The sequence below is a fragment of the Epinephelus moara genome, chromosome 14, assembly GCF_006386435.1.
Source record: "Epinephelus moara isolate mb chromosome 14, YSFRI_EMoa_1.0, whole genome shotgun sequence".
NCBI classification, from domain to species: domain Eukaryota; kingdom Metazoa; phylum Chordata; class Actinopteri; order Perciformes; family Serranidae; genus Epinephelus; species Epinephelus moara.
In genome coordinates, this window is record NC_065519.1 from 29,704,278 (window position 1) to 29,724,422 (window position 20,145).

Here is a 20,145-nt window from a genome sequence, read left to right on the forward strand (position 1 = left end):
ATGTCTAATCAGTGCTGCCTTGTTTGACTAACTGTCAAAACTACTTTTTGTACTACTGTGTGGATTTAGTGGATATATACAGTGACAGTTTCCCCCTAACCCTCACCCTTTATAAAAGTTACCTACTGTAGCTTTAGTTAAACACCATGTTTAAACAAGTAATGTTATGGTTATAGTTGCCTATTTTTGTCCTTGCAAGTAGACTGACATTATTTTCTCTATCCCTGACCATACATTGACTTGAGGCAACCCAAACATTTTTAATGGTTTCTTACAACTGACCTATAAAGCATCAGTAAATCAATTTTTAACCATTCATAATGCCATTAGTTACAAGCACCTTTGGGAAAGGGTACCTTATTAGAAAGCGGCAGCATAACACAATTGTTTTAAAGGAAACTCCTTTAAGGGTCAATAACTGTGAGCTCCTGATGCATAGGAACCTTCTGTCAATTTCAAACTACACCTCCAATTTGCTCCTATCTCTACAAACCAGGCAAATGTAAACAGGGCATTTACAGTGGCAAAGCAGATGCCAGATTTATGTTGAGCTCTCACACATTGGCTGTTGTTGTAGTAAAGCGAAGATAAATCACTTGTGAGAGAGACGAAACGGTTTTCAGTCTAATGCCACTAGACGATGATTATGATGATGATGATGATGATATGATATAATCTGATATGATGATGATGTAAACATAGCATGGTGGGCAGCAGGCTCTCAGGGCCACTGCTAGACTGTGCCTTTACAAGCAGTCTTGCTCTGTTGATCCCACTGCTCTGAGGCCTGTACTAGCGCAATTTGCTCCTCGGACTGTTTCAGCTGGAATTCTTGTCAGTCTCTTCAGTCCTCTCTGTGTCTTGGCTCTGCTCTTCCATGGCTATCACACAGCTGGGCTTTCCATCACTGTCCACATATTTGTCAGAGTGTCTATCATTTTGGACAATTAAGGGTGTGATAGTTTTTTCATTAGTCTGTGTGATTAAAATTGTCTTTTTGCTGGAAGTGTCTGATTTTGAGTTGAATGTGCTGGTGTGCGTGAGTAGCATCACAGTCGGATGACCGTTGTTCTCATCAGTTGCAACCTCATGGGAATCGGTGGCTGGGTTGGCAGGGCTGGCATTGCCGCGGCGAAGGCAGCAGCACAGTATCCTGCCAATAGGCCGGAATATGGCTCTGTACAAGCCACGGCGTGCACTTTCACTCACAAAGCAGTACAGAGCAGGGTCAGCCACACAGTTTAGGGTGGTCAGCAACAACGACAGGTGGTAGTAATTAAATATTCCTGGAAGATAAGAATACAGGCCACATGGTCAAGATAAAACATTTTCAACCTTAGTCACTATATTACTTTGCAACATTACTTTGTACCTGTGATGAAGTCACAGTCCCGCTCAAACAGGGTGCGTACTAACAGGAAGACGTGGTAAGGAGAGAAGCAGACGAGGAAGATGAGGATGGTGCTGCTGACTAACTGCCTGACTCTCGTCTTCTGATCCGGCTGGGTCCCAGCGCTCCGACCCACAGCACGAAGGACGCACAGGTAGCTGATCTGAACAGACAATTAGAATGAATACTTTGCAGCTGTATTTCTCCACATACCGGTCAAGCTGCACTAACAGTTTACATCCATGTCTATGAAAACATTGGTGCTTCACACACATCTTCAACCCGGCAGCACAGAAGATCTGTACAATCAGCACAGTTTCAAGGTGGGCACCCAAGATTAGTGTCACCACTTCAGTATATGACCAAATGTCTCCCCTTCTGTTTCTGAGATATGGTGTTGAATAATGAAAAGTGTTTATGCAGGACATTGTGATGTCATCACTTCATCATATCCTATTAGAGATTTGTGTGTAATTTTGTCGCAATTAGCATTTGAATTCTTGAGTTATGGACAAAAACATATTTTGTAAGGACCACCAAATTCTAATCACTTCATCCTTAAGGCAAAGTGAACGTTTGTGCAAAATTTAGAAAAATTCCAGATGTTGTGCAGTAAAGCACAAACGTTTGCCAAATAGCTGTCAACGTATTCATTTCCCAAGATTCACTGGAGTCAGTAGCTTTATAGACATCACCATTAGGGGTCTTACTGAGAGAGAGTGGAGAGAGGGACCACAAGTTCATCAAGGCTACTGAGCCTGCTGCTAGCAGCTAATGGTGCTAACTCAATCAACAGCACTAAACAACGGTAACAGTGCTGACTGAGCTAACGGTGTTAACCAGGGAGGGAACTGGAGGGTGGGCCCGATTTCATTGGTGACCACTATGTGAGCACAGTGTACAGCAGCAGCGATGAGCTAGACAGTGAGATACACACATGCACTTACAATCAGAATCAGAATCAGAAATACTTTATTGATCCCCGAGACAGACAGCAGAAGAGTCAGGGGGGGGATGGGCAGGGCCAGCAGTGTCAAATCTGTTAAAAAACAGATTCAGTTCATTGGCCCTGTCCATGCTGCCTTCAACTCCTCTGTGGTTGTTGGTCCTGAAGCCAGTGATGGTCCTCATTCCACTCCAGACCTCTCTCATGTTGTTCTGCTGGAGTTTCCTCTCCAGCTTCCTCCTGTACCTCTCCTTAGCCTCCCTGATCTTCATCTTCAGCTCCCCCTGTATTGTTCTCACCTCCTCCCTGTTACCAGCTCTGAAGGCCCTCTTCTTTGAAAGAAAACCAAGAAAACAAGCAGGAGCGACTGCAACAGGCTGCACGCACGGGCGCATGCGCACTAGATTCTTAGCGTACATGGCTAGACTAGCTTACCACAACAAACCACAGAAAGCTCAGATTACTTAACACAGTAGTAGTGTGACTTCATTCTCTGCTCAAGATGCCATTACTACGCGATATCTTTACGCAGGTAATGGTGGTTTGTTGCCATAGAAATTAATTGAATGTCAAATACAAAACCTTTAAAGCTTGGTGGAGTTATGCTTGGTATTACATAATGTCACAAAACTTGATGAACTGATAAGAATGAAACCAGGGTAAGCTTCCCACACTGACTGGTGCAACAAAACTAACAGGAGAGAGACGGAAATGTCATTCAAGTACAGTTTGTACACATCTACACAGTCCTGACAAGAGGTCCAATCAGGCAACATACAGCACAGTAAGTGAAAACGTGTGTGGGTGAACCATTGGTGTGCTGCCACCATCTTCATACATCATTACTAATGCACAGATATCAGGCATAAAATATTGTATCTTATAATGTGATTTTAAAAAAGAGATTTGTAAAACAGCTATCCTACCGATAGAATAGCCAGTGGGAACATGAAGCCAATAGTGAAGCGGTAATAGTTGATTGGATACTCCCACGGCCGCATGGGGTAGTGCTCGAAGCACACTGATTGGTTCTTGCGGTCTTTGCTCAGTTCTTTATGGCGAAAGAAAACCACACCCACAGCGATCTCCTTCAGCCAGATGATGGCGGTAACAAGCCACGCTGCGCTCATAGAGCGAAGAGAGGTGAACCTGGAGACGAATAAACAGACAGAAAAGAAGAAGAGGTAATAAGCATTAGGGCCAAATTAACCTATTTAACACTGGAGGGGGAGCATTTTCATTGTTAACCTTAGGCAACCCAAACCAACTCAACAGCTAAACTGATCATTTTAAAGCATTTTGAAACAGAAATCTTAGTGCTAAACGTTTTGATGACTGAGTGTCTTTTTAGGGAGCCAGCATATGATTGAGGACCACACATGGAAAGTGCCCACACTATGACTTTTACTGACTTACTATAGAGTTTTTATCAATCAATCAATCAATCAATGCTGTGACGATGCTGTGGAGAACAAAAAAAAAAAGCTCAATTTCAGCCACAGTTGTCAAAACTGCACCATGACCTGTGCTATTTTCCCCTTCAGACACTTCTCAATTTTATTTATAAAGCCCAATATCACAAATCACAATTTGCCTCAGGGGGATTTACAGCATACAACATCCCTCTGTCCTTTGGACCCCCACAGCGGATAAGGAAAAACTCCCCCAAAAAAACCCTTTAACGGGGAAAAAAAAACGGTAGAAACCTCAGGAAGAGCAACTGAGGAGGGATCCCTCTTCCAGGACGGACAGACGTGCAATAGATGTCGTACAGAACAAATCAACATAACAAATTAACAGTAATCCAGCACAGTTTTTATGACATTTTTAGATTAGCATCCAATGAGCTCGAAAAATACTGACAAAACTGCATAAGCATAAAAGAACTGTGATTAAAAAGTTGAAGAAGATTAACACTGACAGTGACCTACTGCTTGCATTTTTATCATGCCAAATCAAAATTACCTTAAAGGGTGGACCACAGCCAGGTAGCGATCCAGACTAATACAGCACAGGAAACCGATGCTGATGTAGATGTTTTCATAGAGCAGGAAGCCACACAGCTGACACAGCCACTCCCTGTGACTCCAATCATCATCCTGAAACAACAAGGCACGTACATGAAAGAAGACTTTAGGTAAATGTACAAGACAACAGGTGGGTGACACATGGATAAAAGCAATTGTAGAAATATCCAAATTGACAAAATGAGCCTACAGTGTGTGAGTGGTGTAGCTCATCAAAAACACTTTCTGATCAGATGTTCATTAGGCGTTGGAGTCCCATAATCTATACAATCAGCACAGTTTCAAGGTGGACATCCAAGATAAGCTTCACAAATTCAGTGTCTGACTAAATGTATCCCCTTCTGTTCCTGATTTATGGCATTAAGTAGTGGCCAGAAAGGTGTTTTTGCAGAACATTATAATGTCACAGTGATGTTGACCTTTGACCTTTTGGATATAAAATGTCATCACTTCATCATTCTATCCTGTTAGACCTTTGTGTGGGTTCTTGAAATATTGCCTGCACAAGAATGAGATGGATGAGGTCACAGTGACACTGACCTCTGACCACCAAAATCTCATCAGTTCATCCACTACTTAAGATGGAGGTCTGTACCAAATTTGAAGAAACTCCTCTTAAGCTGTTTTTGAGATAGATGCAAGGTCACAGTGACATTGACCTTTGAAAACATAATGCCTCAGGCCATGGCTGTCACCGGAGCAGATGCATAAAAATGCTAAGCACATAATGTGGTTACTTTATGCTTGTAATAATGATCACATCTTTTTGTTGTTATAACAAAATAAATGAGTGTTTTTACTTTACCTGAAAGAAGTACTGTAGCCACAGTGGCAATGATGCCAGGTATAACAGATCAGACACAGTAAGGTTCATTAAATAAACTCCCAGCTCATTCTTCTGCTTCAGCTGCAGAGCAGCGTGGTACAAAGAGTACAGGTTGGAGGGAACACCGACCTAGAATCAAGAAGAACATCTATTGTGATCATTTTGATTGTCAATTCCCACCTCTTAATTACTTGATAACTAAAGCACATGTTTAGAACACTCCCCCCCTGCTCAGACAACCAAACCAGGACATTCTTCAAAACCCCAAATGAAGTTCAACAGTTTTGGAGTCCAATGCCTAAAATGTCAAAGTTTGCACTTTCTACAACATCTACAACATCTGCTGTCTTTGGTGTGGTTATTGTCATGTAAATAAGACACAGTTAACGTACAGTATGGTCAAAGTTGGGGAAAGAGCATGGTTATGGCAAATAAACTATGTCAGGTTAGGGTTAAGCAGAAAACACTTGATTAAGGTTAGAGAAAAGATGTGGTGATGGTTTCAAAAAAGACAAATAATAATTCTGTGTCTGTGATACCCCTTTTCCACCAACTCAAAATGGATTCCGTTCTGGTTTGCGCACCTAAATTGGAACAGGTCGGTGTATGTCAACCAAATATAAATTGATCGGAGTCTGAAAAGTTGACTCCCGACTGAAACCAAAAAATAGCAGGTTTTTCTTGACCTGAAGTGCAAACTGTGATGACATCAGTGAGCATGCCATATTCTACAGATTGGAAAGAGAGGATGCAGTCTTGCGTGTGGTAGTCTTCCACGTCTTCTTATCATTAATGCTTGTTTTTTGGATAAAAATGAATGTCTGTAACAAATAACAGCTCACAGGTAAACAGTGCAATCTACCATCTTGCTACTACTGGTTCCTTGCATTGTGCATTGTGGTTCTATTCAAAACTGCTTGAAATGGAGGCTAATTTGCCTGATAGCACCAAGGTTCCAAGAATACTGAGTGGAACTGGTTCAAGAACCAGAGCTTATTTGGTTGAAAAAGGGTATAAGAGGCTCCCTCTTCACCACAACAGTCTGGCGCAGCGCCCGCATCACTGCAGATGCTGTGCCAAACTGCTGATCCATCCCACGCTCCAGTCTACCCCCACTTGTGAACAAGACCCTGAGATACTTGAACTCCTTTGCTTGGGGTAGTAACTCACTCCCAACCTGGACGGGGCAACCTACTATTTTCCTGCAGAGAACCATGCCTTCAGACTTGGAGGTGCTAACTCTCATGCAAAAACTCCCCCCCACCCCACAGCTATGATTAGCTGGATGCATTTAATGATGCTTGCTTGTTGCAAAATGGCTTAGATTTGCTTGCATAACCTCTTTCTCTTCTTGTGTATTCCTTGCAGTGTTGCTGCAGAGATCTGGAACCATCCTTAGCTCACATAAGGAGAGAAGCATTGTACTACCAAGTCCCATCTGTGGCCACAGCATCCTGTACATTACTCTGTGATTCAGTCACATAGCATTACCAACACAAACCTTTACTGGAAAAGTCAAAGCATAATTTTTTACCCATTATCCAGCAGCAGGTTGTGTCTACACAGGTATATTTTGTGCATCTAAAGATATCTACTATCTGGGCCTAGTGATAAAACATTTGCCTAAGCAGACTCAATGTTTAAATTCAGTATTTCCACATACTGCCCTGGCCTACGGGTGACTTACCAAAGACAAGCAGAGCGCAGCAGCTGAAGTATTGAATTTAAACAGTGTTTTCAGGGCAAACATTTATTCAATCTAGGCAGAAAGTAGAAATCTGTGGAAACACATAAATACTCGAAATGATGAATGTAACGAGCTGCTGGATATAACACAAAAAAATAACCTGACTTCTATTACAGCGCTGACACAGATAAGACAGCTTATGCTATTAACATTAGTTGAGACTGTGTGTCAGTGCTGCAATGCTGTGACTTTAAGGAGGAACTGTTTTTCTATCTCGAGACATGACAGTTTCCTGTGTCACTGTGTGTGAAACAAACCTTTTCCAATTACTTTTGCACTTTCGTAAAATATTCAGATGCCACAACAGTTTTGTGCAGGTAGTCAAGATGTACACACACTTACCAACAGCACGAGTATATACACACAGGAGAAGAGGTACTGGTGGATTTCATGGCTGATGGTGCAGTTTATGGTGTCCTCCGCTGACATGTTTAACACCATCACACTGCTCACAGTCACACTACTTCACCTTTGACATACACACACCCACAGTTATCTCTTCAAACATTTTCACACTAACATGTAACTGTAATGGAACAACACACACACACAAACACACACACATAAATCTTCATGTTGGTTGGAGCACTCAGCGATGGCTCAAACTTGTCTTCTCTGACTGGGTAGTCCAGTTTCATATGGCCACTGTGAAACACAGAAGAGGGGAAGAGGAAGTTTTTGTAAATGGAAAGCACCAAAATGGTACACAAAGAAGCCCAAATGATCAAAACCTGCCCAAAATAATTGTTGTCAACCTAAAAGTAGCCGATGTGGGTAGAGAAACACACAATTTGGAGCTGTTATTCAGATCTTTAAAAAGACTAAAGTTTCCTATATATGCCATCAGAATGTAGTCAGACAGGAACTACTTCTTTTCTACCATAACCCGGCCCTAATGCCCAGTTCAGACCACAGATTGGTGACAAGAGGAGTTTAAACAGGCAACTACTTACAGTGCGCTGTTCTGCAGTGTTCCAAACACCTGCCGGTTCACACCAATGCAACTAGATGAGACGGTGTATCTCTATGCAGTACTGCTATTCTTATTTTCAGCTCTTCAGGCTTATTTTGTGACTGAATATAATTTGTTGGGGGGAGGGGGGCATAACTACATTCAGCAAGCAGCAGCAGCGTCCCACCATCCAACATCAGCACACCGTGCTAGGACTTTCGCCCGGGACACCAGTATTCAGAACCGTGTGAACTCGAGTGAACTTTGAGTTCATTGCCAAAACCTAACCTCTGTAGTTTACATTAATAACATCACATTACATTAAGGATGTAATGTCATTCCTGAGGCGTAATTCGTAGGGATATCATAGAAACCGCTGTGTGTGCATTTTTGTAGGATATCATATGAAACATTCTATGAGGACATGTTAAATTTATGCAGGTTCTCTGTAGATACTTGTGAAGCTCAGATACTTGCCATACAAACATCAGTCTGCTGTAAGTGGCCATGTTTCACCGTGCAGATGCACTGGGACGCATTTAGATCAGAAGCTGTAATACCAACTCAGAATTATCGACTTCCAGCTTGCAATGGATTACAGCATAATGATATTCACAATCTTTAGCTTTTTAACATGCTAACATTTGCCTATTAGTAACCACAAACTACTTCCAGTCTCCGCTGATGGAATGTCATTAGTTTTGGTCATGAACATTAAAGTGTTGGACAAAGTTTCACCTGGCGATGGTGCTAGATGGACCACCAAAGTTACGACAATTCATCTTGAGGAAAATATGAACGTGTTCACCAAACTTCCTTACAATCCTGTCACTACTTGTTGAGATATTACAATGACAACTATAAAGCAACTTTAGGGGAAAAGTCAAGGGATCACCAAAGTTAATGGGATTCATCATTAAAAAAAAAATCATGTATCCATATTCACTTATCTCACCTTCATTTAAACTATTCTCTGTGTGGTTGACACAGAGGATGAGGACTACATCAACCACATCCTGTTGCTAAGAGTATTTTCCATTTCCTTCAAATTTTACACATTAAGATTAGATAAGTGTTAAAACTGCCTGTCGCTACAGAGTTTGCTGAGGCCATTTACATTTATCTAGATGAATGTACCGTTATCATCTTGTTCAATGGCAGTGGTCTACAATTTATGCTGTCCCTGCTTGGGCACACAGATGACACATCCATTTTCAAAATGTCCAGACTATATTATTATATACATGGCCCTTAATCAGACATCCATTGTGATATGGCTTCTGCTTTTCAAGATCACGTCATAACACAATGACTAAAAATCCTTCAACATAAAAGCTTCAATTTATAAAACAAATGAGGCCCTCAAAGTCAGAATTTTCCTCCCACTGCTCGTGTCAACATGACAGCAGTTTTATCAGTACGAAAAAAAGAATGTGAGAATTTTCTCATACAGGCTGCCAGACCGCATCAGAAGAAGTGACACTCAACTGCTCCTATATGGCAACTATGACAGACTGATAATGGCCGAGAGAAAACGATGACTGATGAGCAGTCATTTTGACGATGTGAGAGTGAGATGTAAAGCACGGCATCGCTAGAAAAACATACCAACAAAAGTTAACAGGGGGAAAAAGGTATGATCTATGAGCTGTATTCAGGATTCATCCTATCATCAGCAGCAGCCACTGTAATAGCAGCTGTGCATGCTGCATATTTCAGGAATAACAGATCTCACACACCACATGTTGATTCAACTGATGTGTGCCGACTCCTCCCATACTCTGATTGTTGTATCATGTATGTATTGTTCACACTCAGACATAAAAAACATCAATGGAGCAAGTGAACAGTTTTAGGTTCCTGGGAATCGGTATCACAGAGAACCTGACATGGTTATCTCACATCTACGGAGGCCCTGAGAGACAAGGTGAAAAAAAAAAATATTGCGGGCAGTGTTGTCCAAAAGTTTATCTACAACATATGGGATATTAGGAGATAATATCCACCCTGTGACAAAGAGATTTAATATCCCAGTCTGTCAGTGCTGTTGCTGTTTTCAAAAGCACACCTTCATGTGTAAATGTGCACAGCGTCTCTGCTTCCTACTATGGACACATTTTAGAAAATGCAATTAATATGTTGCTCAATAATGATGTATTATTTCACCTACCCGCAGCCCATCCGCTATTAATCACATTGTTGCTGCTACTGTATGAAAGCTGCAACGATGATTGTGTAAACTCGTCCTGTTGACTTGTGGTGAAAATGCATGCAATAGGTTATCAGTAGTATAACAAAAAAAAAAAGAGCCAGTCTCTTTTTATTGTTCTCTCGCTGGCGGGCGCCACTGCATAGTTCCATTTTGTTTAACAGTGGACATTTGTGGTTAGTAAACTGAGAAGCTAAAACCTTTTGTTTATGCTGCATTTGGCTGAACTTTTACTTGCCCTTTGTAACATGCACTAAGCCCTTCATTCTGCATGGCTTTGTCACTCTCAAAACAGCCTTATTAAGCAGTTTATCTCCTACATTGATGATATTATCTCCTATGTAAGAGATAACATCCTGTGCGTAGGCGATCATATCTCATAGAGAGGAGATAATATCTCCACATACCCACACATGAGATAAACCTTTGGTCAACATTGCCTGTATTTTTTTTTTTTACCTTGCCTCTTACAACTTACATAGACATCTCCATCCTGGTATTTCTTGAGGAAACTTAAGAAGGCAAAGGTCGTGTTAACTTTTACAGAGGAGTAATAGAAAGCATCCTGACTGGAAACATTACCAACTGGCATGGGATCTGCACAGCTCAGGACTGGAGGGCTCTGCAGTGGGAGATTAAAACCGCTCACGCATCAGTGATATTGTTTAGGTGCCTTTACACAGCCCAGACATTTTAAAAGACAATAGCCACCCCAGCAACAGCATGTTCACCCTGCTGCTGTCTGGCACATGATACAGAATTATCCAATGTCATACCACTACAAAACAGCTTCTATCTTTAGACTGTAGACTCCTCAACTCATCTTCTGTACTCTTATCATTAAAAAAATAGATTTTTTTCCCCCTTTATAGCATAAAGGAACTACAACTCACATTTCGTTGCATGACCTTGTGTTACAGCATGACAATAAACTAACCTTTTAACATTGTATTTTAACACCTTCCTGGAGCAATATCGCACAGTGAACTCTGAAAGATGAACAATATATTCAGTAAAATGCATCATCTAAGCATGCTATTTACTGAGCAAATAAAGGCCTTAAACTACTGTAAATTTGCATTTACACATATAAAGGGTAGGAGATGTATGGCACTGGAAAATGTATAAGGGTTATTGGGAAAAGCAGGTTAGTAGGCAAAAGTACATTTACAAAATGTGGCTTTTAGAAACAAAAGTACTCAGAGAACAGTCAACAAAATGAACTTTAAATTTAAGGGGGAAAAAAAGCAACAACAGCTACAAAGTGTGGCTTTACAGCAAGCTGCCACTTACTATCAAACTACTACAGAGCAGTGACTGACTTTTTTTCTAATCAGCCTCACCTAACTGGAGCCTACCATCTGCTCATACTATTGATACAAAGCTATTAAAACATATAGAAAACAATAATATCAGACGACTCTGTAACTACTGACAGTCTTTAGGACTAAAGAGAGGAAAAAATCCAGACCAAGGAGGTTAAAATCTGGTCTGACGAATCCACTGCTTGTCTCCTGGGCTGCTCTGACTGCACCGACTGGGAGATGTTCAAAGACTCCTGCGTGGATATGGATGAACTCACTGATGTAATCTGTTCTTATGTTACCTTTTGAAAGAACATGATTATTCCTACCAGAAAGATTAAGGATTCCTCCGATTACAAACCGTGCATGTCTAAAGCAGTTGAGTCTAGTTTACAGAAGAAGCTGTCCTTCAGATAAGGAGGAGCTTCTGAATCAGAGGTAGCCAAAAGTGGAGATCCTACAGGATAAACAAGAGTATGAAACTAAAGTAGAGAGCAAAGTGGCTGAGAAGAATCTTGTCTCAGCTTGGTCTGGCATAGAAACAATTGGAGGCATAGAGCAGAGCAAGAACAGAACCAGTATTACCATGGAGAGCTTCAGGTCAGTGAGTGAATTTGCCTGTGCTGCCGATAATGATTTGACCAGTATGACTTGGATGTAAACCTAAAGACAATTACAAATTACTGAAGTGCTGTGCAAGTCAATTAGGTTCTGTCTTTTGTGATATTTTTATTTACTCTCTCAACCTACTACGTGTACCTAATGTAGGGAAGCGGGCACTGTTCATCCCTGTTCCTAAAGGCGGTAGCCCTAAAGCTTTTAATGACCTCAGGCCGGCTGTCCTCACTCCTCTTGTAATGAAGATCTTTGAACAGCTTGTAAAGACAGAGCTTGTGAGGGAAACCAAGCATGCACTTGACCCAGTTTGCCTATAGGGCACACAGAGGAGTTAAGGTTGCTACAGTCACCCTACTTAGACTCTAATTTAAACACTGAGAGAGAAATAAAACCAGTGCTAGATTGTTATTTACTGATTTTTCGTCAGCTTTTAATATTCTCCAACCACACATTTTAGTCATGAGGCTGGCAGAGCATTTTGAGTCACAATCTGGTGGGCTGGATACTGGCTTTTTTGAAAAAGACAAAGAGCATTTTATCTGTTGTATTAAATTATAATAATCAATAATAATAATAATTCTACTGGCTCATCCCAGTTTGCTCACCTTTGCCTTATATTCTGTAAAAAACATGCCAAAGTAAGCAGGACTATAGCGAAATTCGTAGGTAAGTCAGTCATTGTGAGTCTGCTGCATGACGAGTTCAGCCATGGCCCAGTTATTGATGACTTTGTCACCTGGGGTGGCCAATCTTTCTTGTGAGCTAAATATCTCCAGGACAAAGGATATGATCATAGATTTCAGAACTCATACGTCAATCTATGACACCACAATCACTGAAAAAACACTGCTGACTGTGTTGAAACCTACAATTATCTTGGGACAGTCGGCTGACCTTTGGATAAGAATTGCGAGGCAGTGTGTGAAAAAGCCCATCAATGTTTGTTTGGTCTCAGAAAACTAATTTTTTATACTGATAAAACCTTGATGACCCTCTTCTACAGGGCTTTTATTGAGGCCATTGAGTACTTTTCCCTGGCGTCATGGTTTGGGAACCTGTCTCTGGGAAAAAACAAAACAAAAAAACTCTTAAACCCAGATTGTCAAATGGGCTATAATAAGCTCAACCTATGGGTTCTTTACTCTTCACAGCTGCAGCATAAGGCCAGCTTTATGCTTGAGGACTGTTCCCGTCCCTTACATAATGAATTCCAGGCAGCTTCTTCATTCTGGCCATCTGTTTGCTGTCCATAGGTGCAGAACCAAACAATATAGAAATACTTTTGTACCAGCTTTGACGTGAGTATATGTAGAAGCACTTTGTCATGACATTCAAAGGAGTTCTTATACTTTTTTATCTTAGTATTTTGATATAAGATGATACTTGTTTCAGTCCTTTAAATCTTTATTGCTGTGATGTCTTGTTTTGGAATGCTGAGTGTCCCATCTGGATAACAAATTTACCCTTGGGTACTAATAAAGAAACCTTGACCACTACTTTGACAGTTATTGTTTATCTGTCAAGTGTGCAGCCATGAGTTTTCCACTGCAAAAACTACATCCCTCCTATTGTTTCACTAGTTTGTACATAGCGTACAGCGTCTACACTAATTTTAGTGCTCGTATTGTTTATTGTTTCAGTTCATACTGCACATCAAAATTATATTACTTACATAATCGTAGATCACACTTTACGTTTTGTATATTGGATATTGTTCATGTTATACATACCACAGTAACATTTCTACGTACTATACATACTTCATATTGGTATGTTGTGAATTCTTTACATTCATTCATTTTTATATGTATTTACAGTATGTGCATTTTTTGCTACTGCATTTCATTGTACAGGCATCGAAATCATGAAGAGTTATGAAATACACAGTGCATTCCATCCATCCATCCATACATACATAAGCAATGAAAAATTATGTTTGACCAAATAATCCCAACTCAAAGCCCACCTTTAAGCTTTTTACTGGAGCTTTCAACTGTATCACATGGTCTTCATCGACACATGGAGATGGCTTATCGAGATGGATCCGTTGACATACCAAATCAGTGGAAAAACTGCTAATGAAGACCACCACTTCAAACAAATTAATCTGGATTTGAATTTGGAAATCCCTTGCATTGCTATCCAGGACCAGGTAATCTATCTTAGTTTTGTTCCAGTTTTTCAAAGCAACAATGGACTAGATCACCCTGATCTTCTCAAGATAACCAGTGCTCTTAATGGGTGTTCATATCACAATGGAGGCTACTAGCTACGTAAAGAAAAACATGCAGAATAGTTGGGTCATTTGTACAGTGTTTTTATTTGAAGAGACAGAAAACAGCATTGGGGATGGTTGATGGGGAGGTTTACTTTTGACTGTGTCATTGTAAGTAATATAAAGTGAGAAATGAAAGTTAAAATGAAGCATTTCTTGCTTGATATTGACAGCTGTTTGGAGGATTATTCTATGGGGACAAAACCCTTTATTTATTTATTATTTTATTTATTTACTTCCTTATTGTTCCTTCTTACTGGTCCTTACTGAAAGGCTTAACGGGTGGTGTTTATTACTACATTAGCATTATTAAAGGTAAATATTTGACTTTACGTTTCCAGTAAATTACTGGCTACTAGCTGCATTAGTTTGACAGTAGGTTACTGTATCATTTTTACAGTAAATTATTGTGAAATGACAATGACAGTATACTGTGATCTCACAGAGGTTATGCCTGCACACTGTGATATAGAAGTATGCTCCTATGACATTACTATATTGAATAGTAACCCCACATTATTGTGATTTAACAGTAGGTTGCTGTAACATTACTGTATCTAACTGTAAGTTCACAGTTTATGTGAAACAGTATGCGCCCACAGAATTACTGTATTTCATAGTAATCTCACAGTTAAAATCCATGTATTACTTTGTTTTAGTAATGTTTTTCGGTAAAATTACTGAACTTATCACAGTTGTAGCCTTTAAGGTGATAATAATGTAATTTATTGTGAAATATTGCTAATATTATTTTGTTCCTGAAATCCAACCTTCCTGATTTTTTGGAATAAAAGTATCCTAATTCTACTAACAAGATCTGGACACATAGTGAAGGTTTGATCCAGATCAAAACTAAAACTGGATTATGTGATCTATTCTGATTTCATAATCTTTTTTTTTTCTCATGAACAGCCCAGTTTGTCAGATTACTTATGAAAAACTAGGTCCATTTGTGATAGGGTGGAAGTCATTTTTTTCCTTGGTTTTTAAATCAAAACAGGGGTCCAGTTAAGTGCGAAATGTACAGAAGTAGGTAGTGTGGTATGCCTTCTACAATCAGTTATTATTGCTTCAGTACAACACCCAAGGCAGAGAAACTTACTCTATGGTACATTTGTCTTGTATTATATTATACTATGGCATTTCTCTCATCTTAAGGGTGGAGTAGTGATGCAGCAAACAACTTCCTCAGACAAAATTTAGAACGAACATTCATCTGAAACCCACCTTCTAACTGCATGTTAGACTACAATCACCATCTGATATGTACATGCACTTCTGTGCAAGATTCCAGTCTTTTCCACTTTATATTTTGGAGTCATTTTCCCCCACTGTTGTTGACTTTTATATCAGCATATAATGTATAAATACCTTGTTTCCCTTCACTGTTTTGACTGCACACATTTTTTCAACTACAGTAAACTGACACGTGTCTACAAGCATAAACCTACATGCAGTACATGTTCATCGCCAAAAAGTGTGTTAACCCATCAGTCAGAGTGAGCTGAGTTTATGAATAGCGTCTGAATTCAGTATTGCTTCCTTTCTTTGAGCTCCAGTGTAACACAAAGTCAACAGACAGTGAAGCTTCCGAGTATATCCTCCACAATATTTCTTTGCTTTGGCCTCCCAGCATCTTTAGAATGGCTCCATAATAACATACTATAAAACCATTTAGAGCCACTTGAACACACACATTTAAACCACAATCTCTCTTGCTCTCACTCAGTCTGTCCTTCTCTATGACTCTCTCTGGTCTTCCTAAATAAACCACAGACAGATTAAGGCACAGCTGGATATACTGTGCATTCCTCAAGTGTCAAGCTAACCCACGCTTTTAACCCTTATTCAGCCAGGTGACTGGAATAAATACAAATTATACACGTACAGTAACACTGTATGTGAAATTTCCTCTTTTGTAAAAAAAAAGATATTTACTCTGCGCACCTGCACCTGTTTACCCTGCCAGTGAAGTAAGTGAAGTGAAGTAAGGTGTCCCACAGCCGTGAGTTCAGTGGCTGCAATAATGCAACATTCAACCTGTGTCTCGTGGTCTTAATAGGCCCACACTGTGGCTTGCGTGGTTGTGTGTTAGAGTAAAGAAACCAGATGCTGGTTGCAGACACAGATCTATCTTTTCTGTCTCTGAAAAGTCTGTATGCATCAAACAAAGTGAGTTGTACGACATGTCCAAAGGTAGGAATGCATCAGTGTAACTTTTTTCTCTCCCAACACTGATTCCAATACCAAACAAAGAATATCTACCCATACTGATCATTAATTAATGATCCAGTGCTTACTTTTTCTTATACTTAAAAGATCCCCTCCAGACATGTTTTAGGACATAAAAAAGTTCAATAACCTTGTAAAAACAAATCTTAAAATAGCATCTACTTCTATGCTGATTTATACTAATTATTTATAGTGCTTTCTGATTAAACTAGAATGACCGCCTCATGGTTGTATGCCTCTGCGAACCACTCCTCAAGTCAAGCACTTGAAGTTTACACACGTCTGTGAAAAAAAATGAATGTTTCACACACGTCTTGCCCCAGCAGCACAGAAGACACCCAAGATTAATGTCACCAATTCAATATCTGATTAAATGTCTCCCATTCTGTTCCTGAGATATGATGCTGAGTAATGGCCAGAAAAGTGTTTTTACAGAATATTATGATGTCACAGTGAAGCTGACCTTTGACCTTTTGGATGTAAAATTTTATCACTTCATCATTATATCCTATCTGACATTTGTGTGAAGTTTTGTCATAAATAGCATATGAATGCTTGAGTTAAGGCCAAAAACATGTATTGGAAGGTCACAGTGACCTTGACCTTTGATCACTAAATTTTAATAATTTCATTCTTAAGTTCAAGATGACATTTGTGCAAATTGAGGAAACTCCCTAAAGGGCTTTTTGAGATAATGCGTTTGCGATAATGAGACGGACACAAGGTCACAGTGACCTTGTGACCTTTGACCACCAAATTCTAATCAGTTAATTGTTGTGTCCAAGTGGACAGTTTCTTAATAAATAAATAAATTTCCTCGAGGTGTTCTTGAGATCCTGCATCACGAGAATGCAACAGATGGGGTCACAGTGACATTAGCCTTTGACCACCAAATTCTAATCAGTTCATCCATTACTTAAAATGGAGGTTTGTGGCAAATTTTCCTCAAGGTGTTCTTGAGATATTGTATTCGTAAGAATGCATGGATGCAAGGTCACAGTGACTATGCCCATACGGCTCTGGCGATGGCTGTTGCCAGCACAGAGGCATTTAGGCATTAGGCATTAGTTTAAACATCAAATACAAATTACAATAAGCAAAACACATTTTTGAGTGGAAGTAAATGTGTAGTGCTTTTCTAGTCTTCTGACCACTCAATGTGCTTTTACACTACATGTTACATTCTCCAATTCACGCACACAGTCACACACTGGTTGCCCCAGCCAGCATACATGGTGCCTCCTGCTACACAGTAACCATTCAAACAAACTTTTTTTAACCACTTGGTTATTATTGTAACCATGATGATGAAGCTCCCCTAACCCTAAACGAAAAGATAATTTTAACCCAAACCTTGATCTTTCCCTAAACCCAACCTAACCTTAACCACAGTGTTCACATCATGAGACAGATTTATTGTTTAACAGTGATTTTCACAGACAGAGGATGAGGTCCTGCTGATAGGGGCGTCAGATCAGAAAACACTAATATGTTACATGAATAAAAGTAATTAATTAACTAATTTTGTCATTTAATTTGCCTTCCAGAACTTTTTGGAAATTTCTACCTCTACCCAAATACAATGGAGGTTAATGTGACTCCATCTGTGATGCTCACAGCATAGAAAATTGCATTAAGAAATGCAAGCATTCACATCATTCTACAGCTATGATGGTTGTATTATTGTATAGTTGGTTGATATATTCTCAACGAATAGTGTGCACTGGCAATATAGCTTTACACCCATTCAGTGTAGGCTTGATTACTTTGAAAAGGGACTTTTGCTCCCATGTTTGTTTTTTGGGTCTGGATTTTCTGCCTGTGAGGGATCACTGACTCCAGATTCATCACCCTTTAATGGCACATTGAATATACTGTAATTAAATAAGTGAATACCGTCTGATTTAGTTGACATTTTGGAGGAAACCTCAGACAGAATAATGGTATAGATGGCATTAATGGTACTCACTTTATATTTACAGTAATAAAATATTTCCACTGTTCATGCTGCTCCCAGCAAACTCATTCTTCAAGTGGTCTGGAGAGTTAATAGTGTTAGGTTCTGACCCACAGCAACATCCATCCAGACTGTAACATAGACTCTGCTCACGTACAGCTATGGGTTTAATCTTTTATGGGTCTATGGGTGTGTGTGTGTGTGTGTGTGTGTGTGTGTGTGTGTGTTATGTATATAGTAGTGGGTGGGTATTGTTGTACAGTTTTACAAAGGAAAATGGAAACCCACTCCATTCAACCAACCGACCATTAATATGCCATTATATTATGGCTTTACTAGGTCCTGGAGATCTCCAAACTGGTTTGCTGTTGTCAAATTGTGTATCCTGTGGCACACTAGGAAAAACATATAAACATCTGGCCCAGTCTTTTGTAGAAATATACGATCTGAGTATGACCACCAGAACTGATGATTAAGATGATTGTTGTTTGTTTACTGCTAGCAAAGAGGTGTATTATATAAGAAACTCAGATACCACTAAAATTAGCTCTTACACATCTCCTTGGTGTGAATTCTGTGGTTTTCCGTGGTATCTGTGATTATATAGTGAGATGCAACCGGGAAATTATGTAAGCCAAACCATCAACAACAACAGCAGCAGAAAATAGCTGGGCTAATTCACACAAGCTGCAACTTTTGACTGACATAGACTCTTCTAAGTTGACATAGCTAACATGCTAGCAAACAGCAATTTACACATCCAGGTGACAGACAGCAGCATTTGCATTGATTTGTTTTGTGTCTCTGTCCACCTGATAAATTAAAGTGCAATATTCTCTCCTTGTAGCTCTATTTTGATCTCCACCAACTCCTGAGAAAAATATCTGTCACTTTATACGCTAAATGCTCCACTACGTTCACCAGCAAGTCACTACCTTTGTTGCACAGGACAGGTAGTTTACAGTGGGTTTATAGGTACAATGGCTTTATCCGAACATTTCTGTTTCCACACTGACACAAGCAGTGAGAGTAGACTAAACCCATTATTTCAAAGTTTTGGCCTGTAAAACCAACACAGTGAGAGGGGTGACCCACATTATACATGGTAATTTGAGCCATTGTTCATCAGCCTGTAAAGATTTAAAGATGGAGTAGGCTGTTTTATTTTGGCATTATTGAGCGAAAATCCCCAAATAAACTTTAAGAATATTGTAATTTAAGTGGACTGAGATAAAACTAGACTTCTGATCTTGCTCTTGGCTCTATTTTCAGGCTTAAGAAAATCTAGTCTATGATCTATACAGATGCACTTGCACATCCCTTCAGATGTTGAAAGCTTGATACCATGGTGGAGAATCCTACAGAGGAAGTGGCTATTCCAGCATTGGCAACAACTGTCTACACTGCAAAGCAGCCCAAAAAAAGAGGAAGGACTTATCAAAAAGAGAGTCTAAAAGAAAGTCTGACAGTAAATAAAATAAAATGTGTCAATCTTGGCGAAGTATTTCAGAGATGGAGAAAAAATATTGCAAATAGCCTGCTGACCAGAGGTACAGGCTCACAGCTGCGGCTTCATGTTCAGGTTTATGTAGTTAACCTTAGCTAGAGCCCCAGTGTGTCCTCTGCTTCACTCCCCGCCGCTAAGACCACCTTGGCTGAGGT

General features: G+C 39.8%; 1 protein-coding gene across 1 annotated transcript in view; it reads right to left on the bottom strand.

The window, feature by feature from the left end:
* Positions 1–514: 514 nt before the first annotated feature.
* LOC126401265 (ovarian cancer G-protein coupled receptor 1) overlaps positions 515–20,145 on the bottom strand; it is a 33,889-nt gene continuing 14,258 nt past the window's right edge. The window contains exons 2-7 of the mRNA XM_050062430.1: positions 7,279–7,581; positions 5,169–5,318; positions 4,302–4,435; positions 3,263–3,485; positions 1,373–1,553; positions 515–1,286 (exon numbers count right to left, since the gene is read on the bottom strand). Of these exons, the coding sequence (XP_049918387.1) occupies positions 820–1,286; positions 1,373–1,553; positions 3,263–3,485; positions 4,302–4,435; positions 5,169–5,318; positions 7,279–7,377 (1,254 nt within the window). The 5' untranslated portion in view covers positions 7,378–7,581 and the 3' untranslated portion in view covers positions 515–819. The remainder of the gene's footprint in view (positions 1,287–1,372; positions 1,554–3,262; positions 3,486–4,301; positions 4,436–5,168; positions 5,319–7,278; positions 7,582–20,145) is intronic.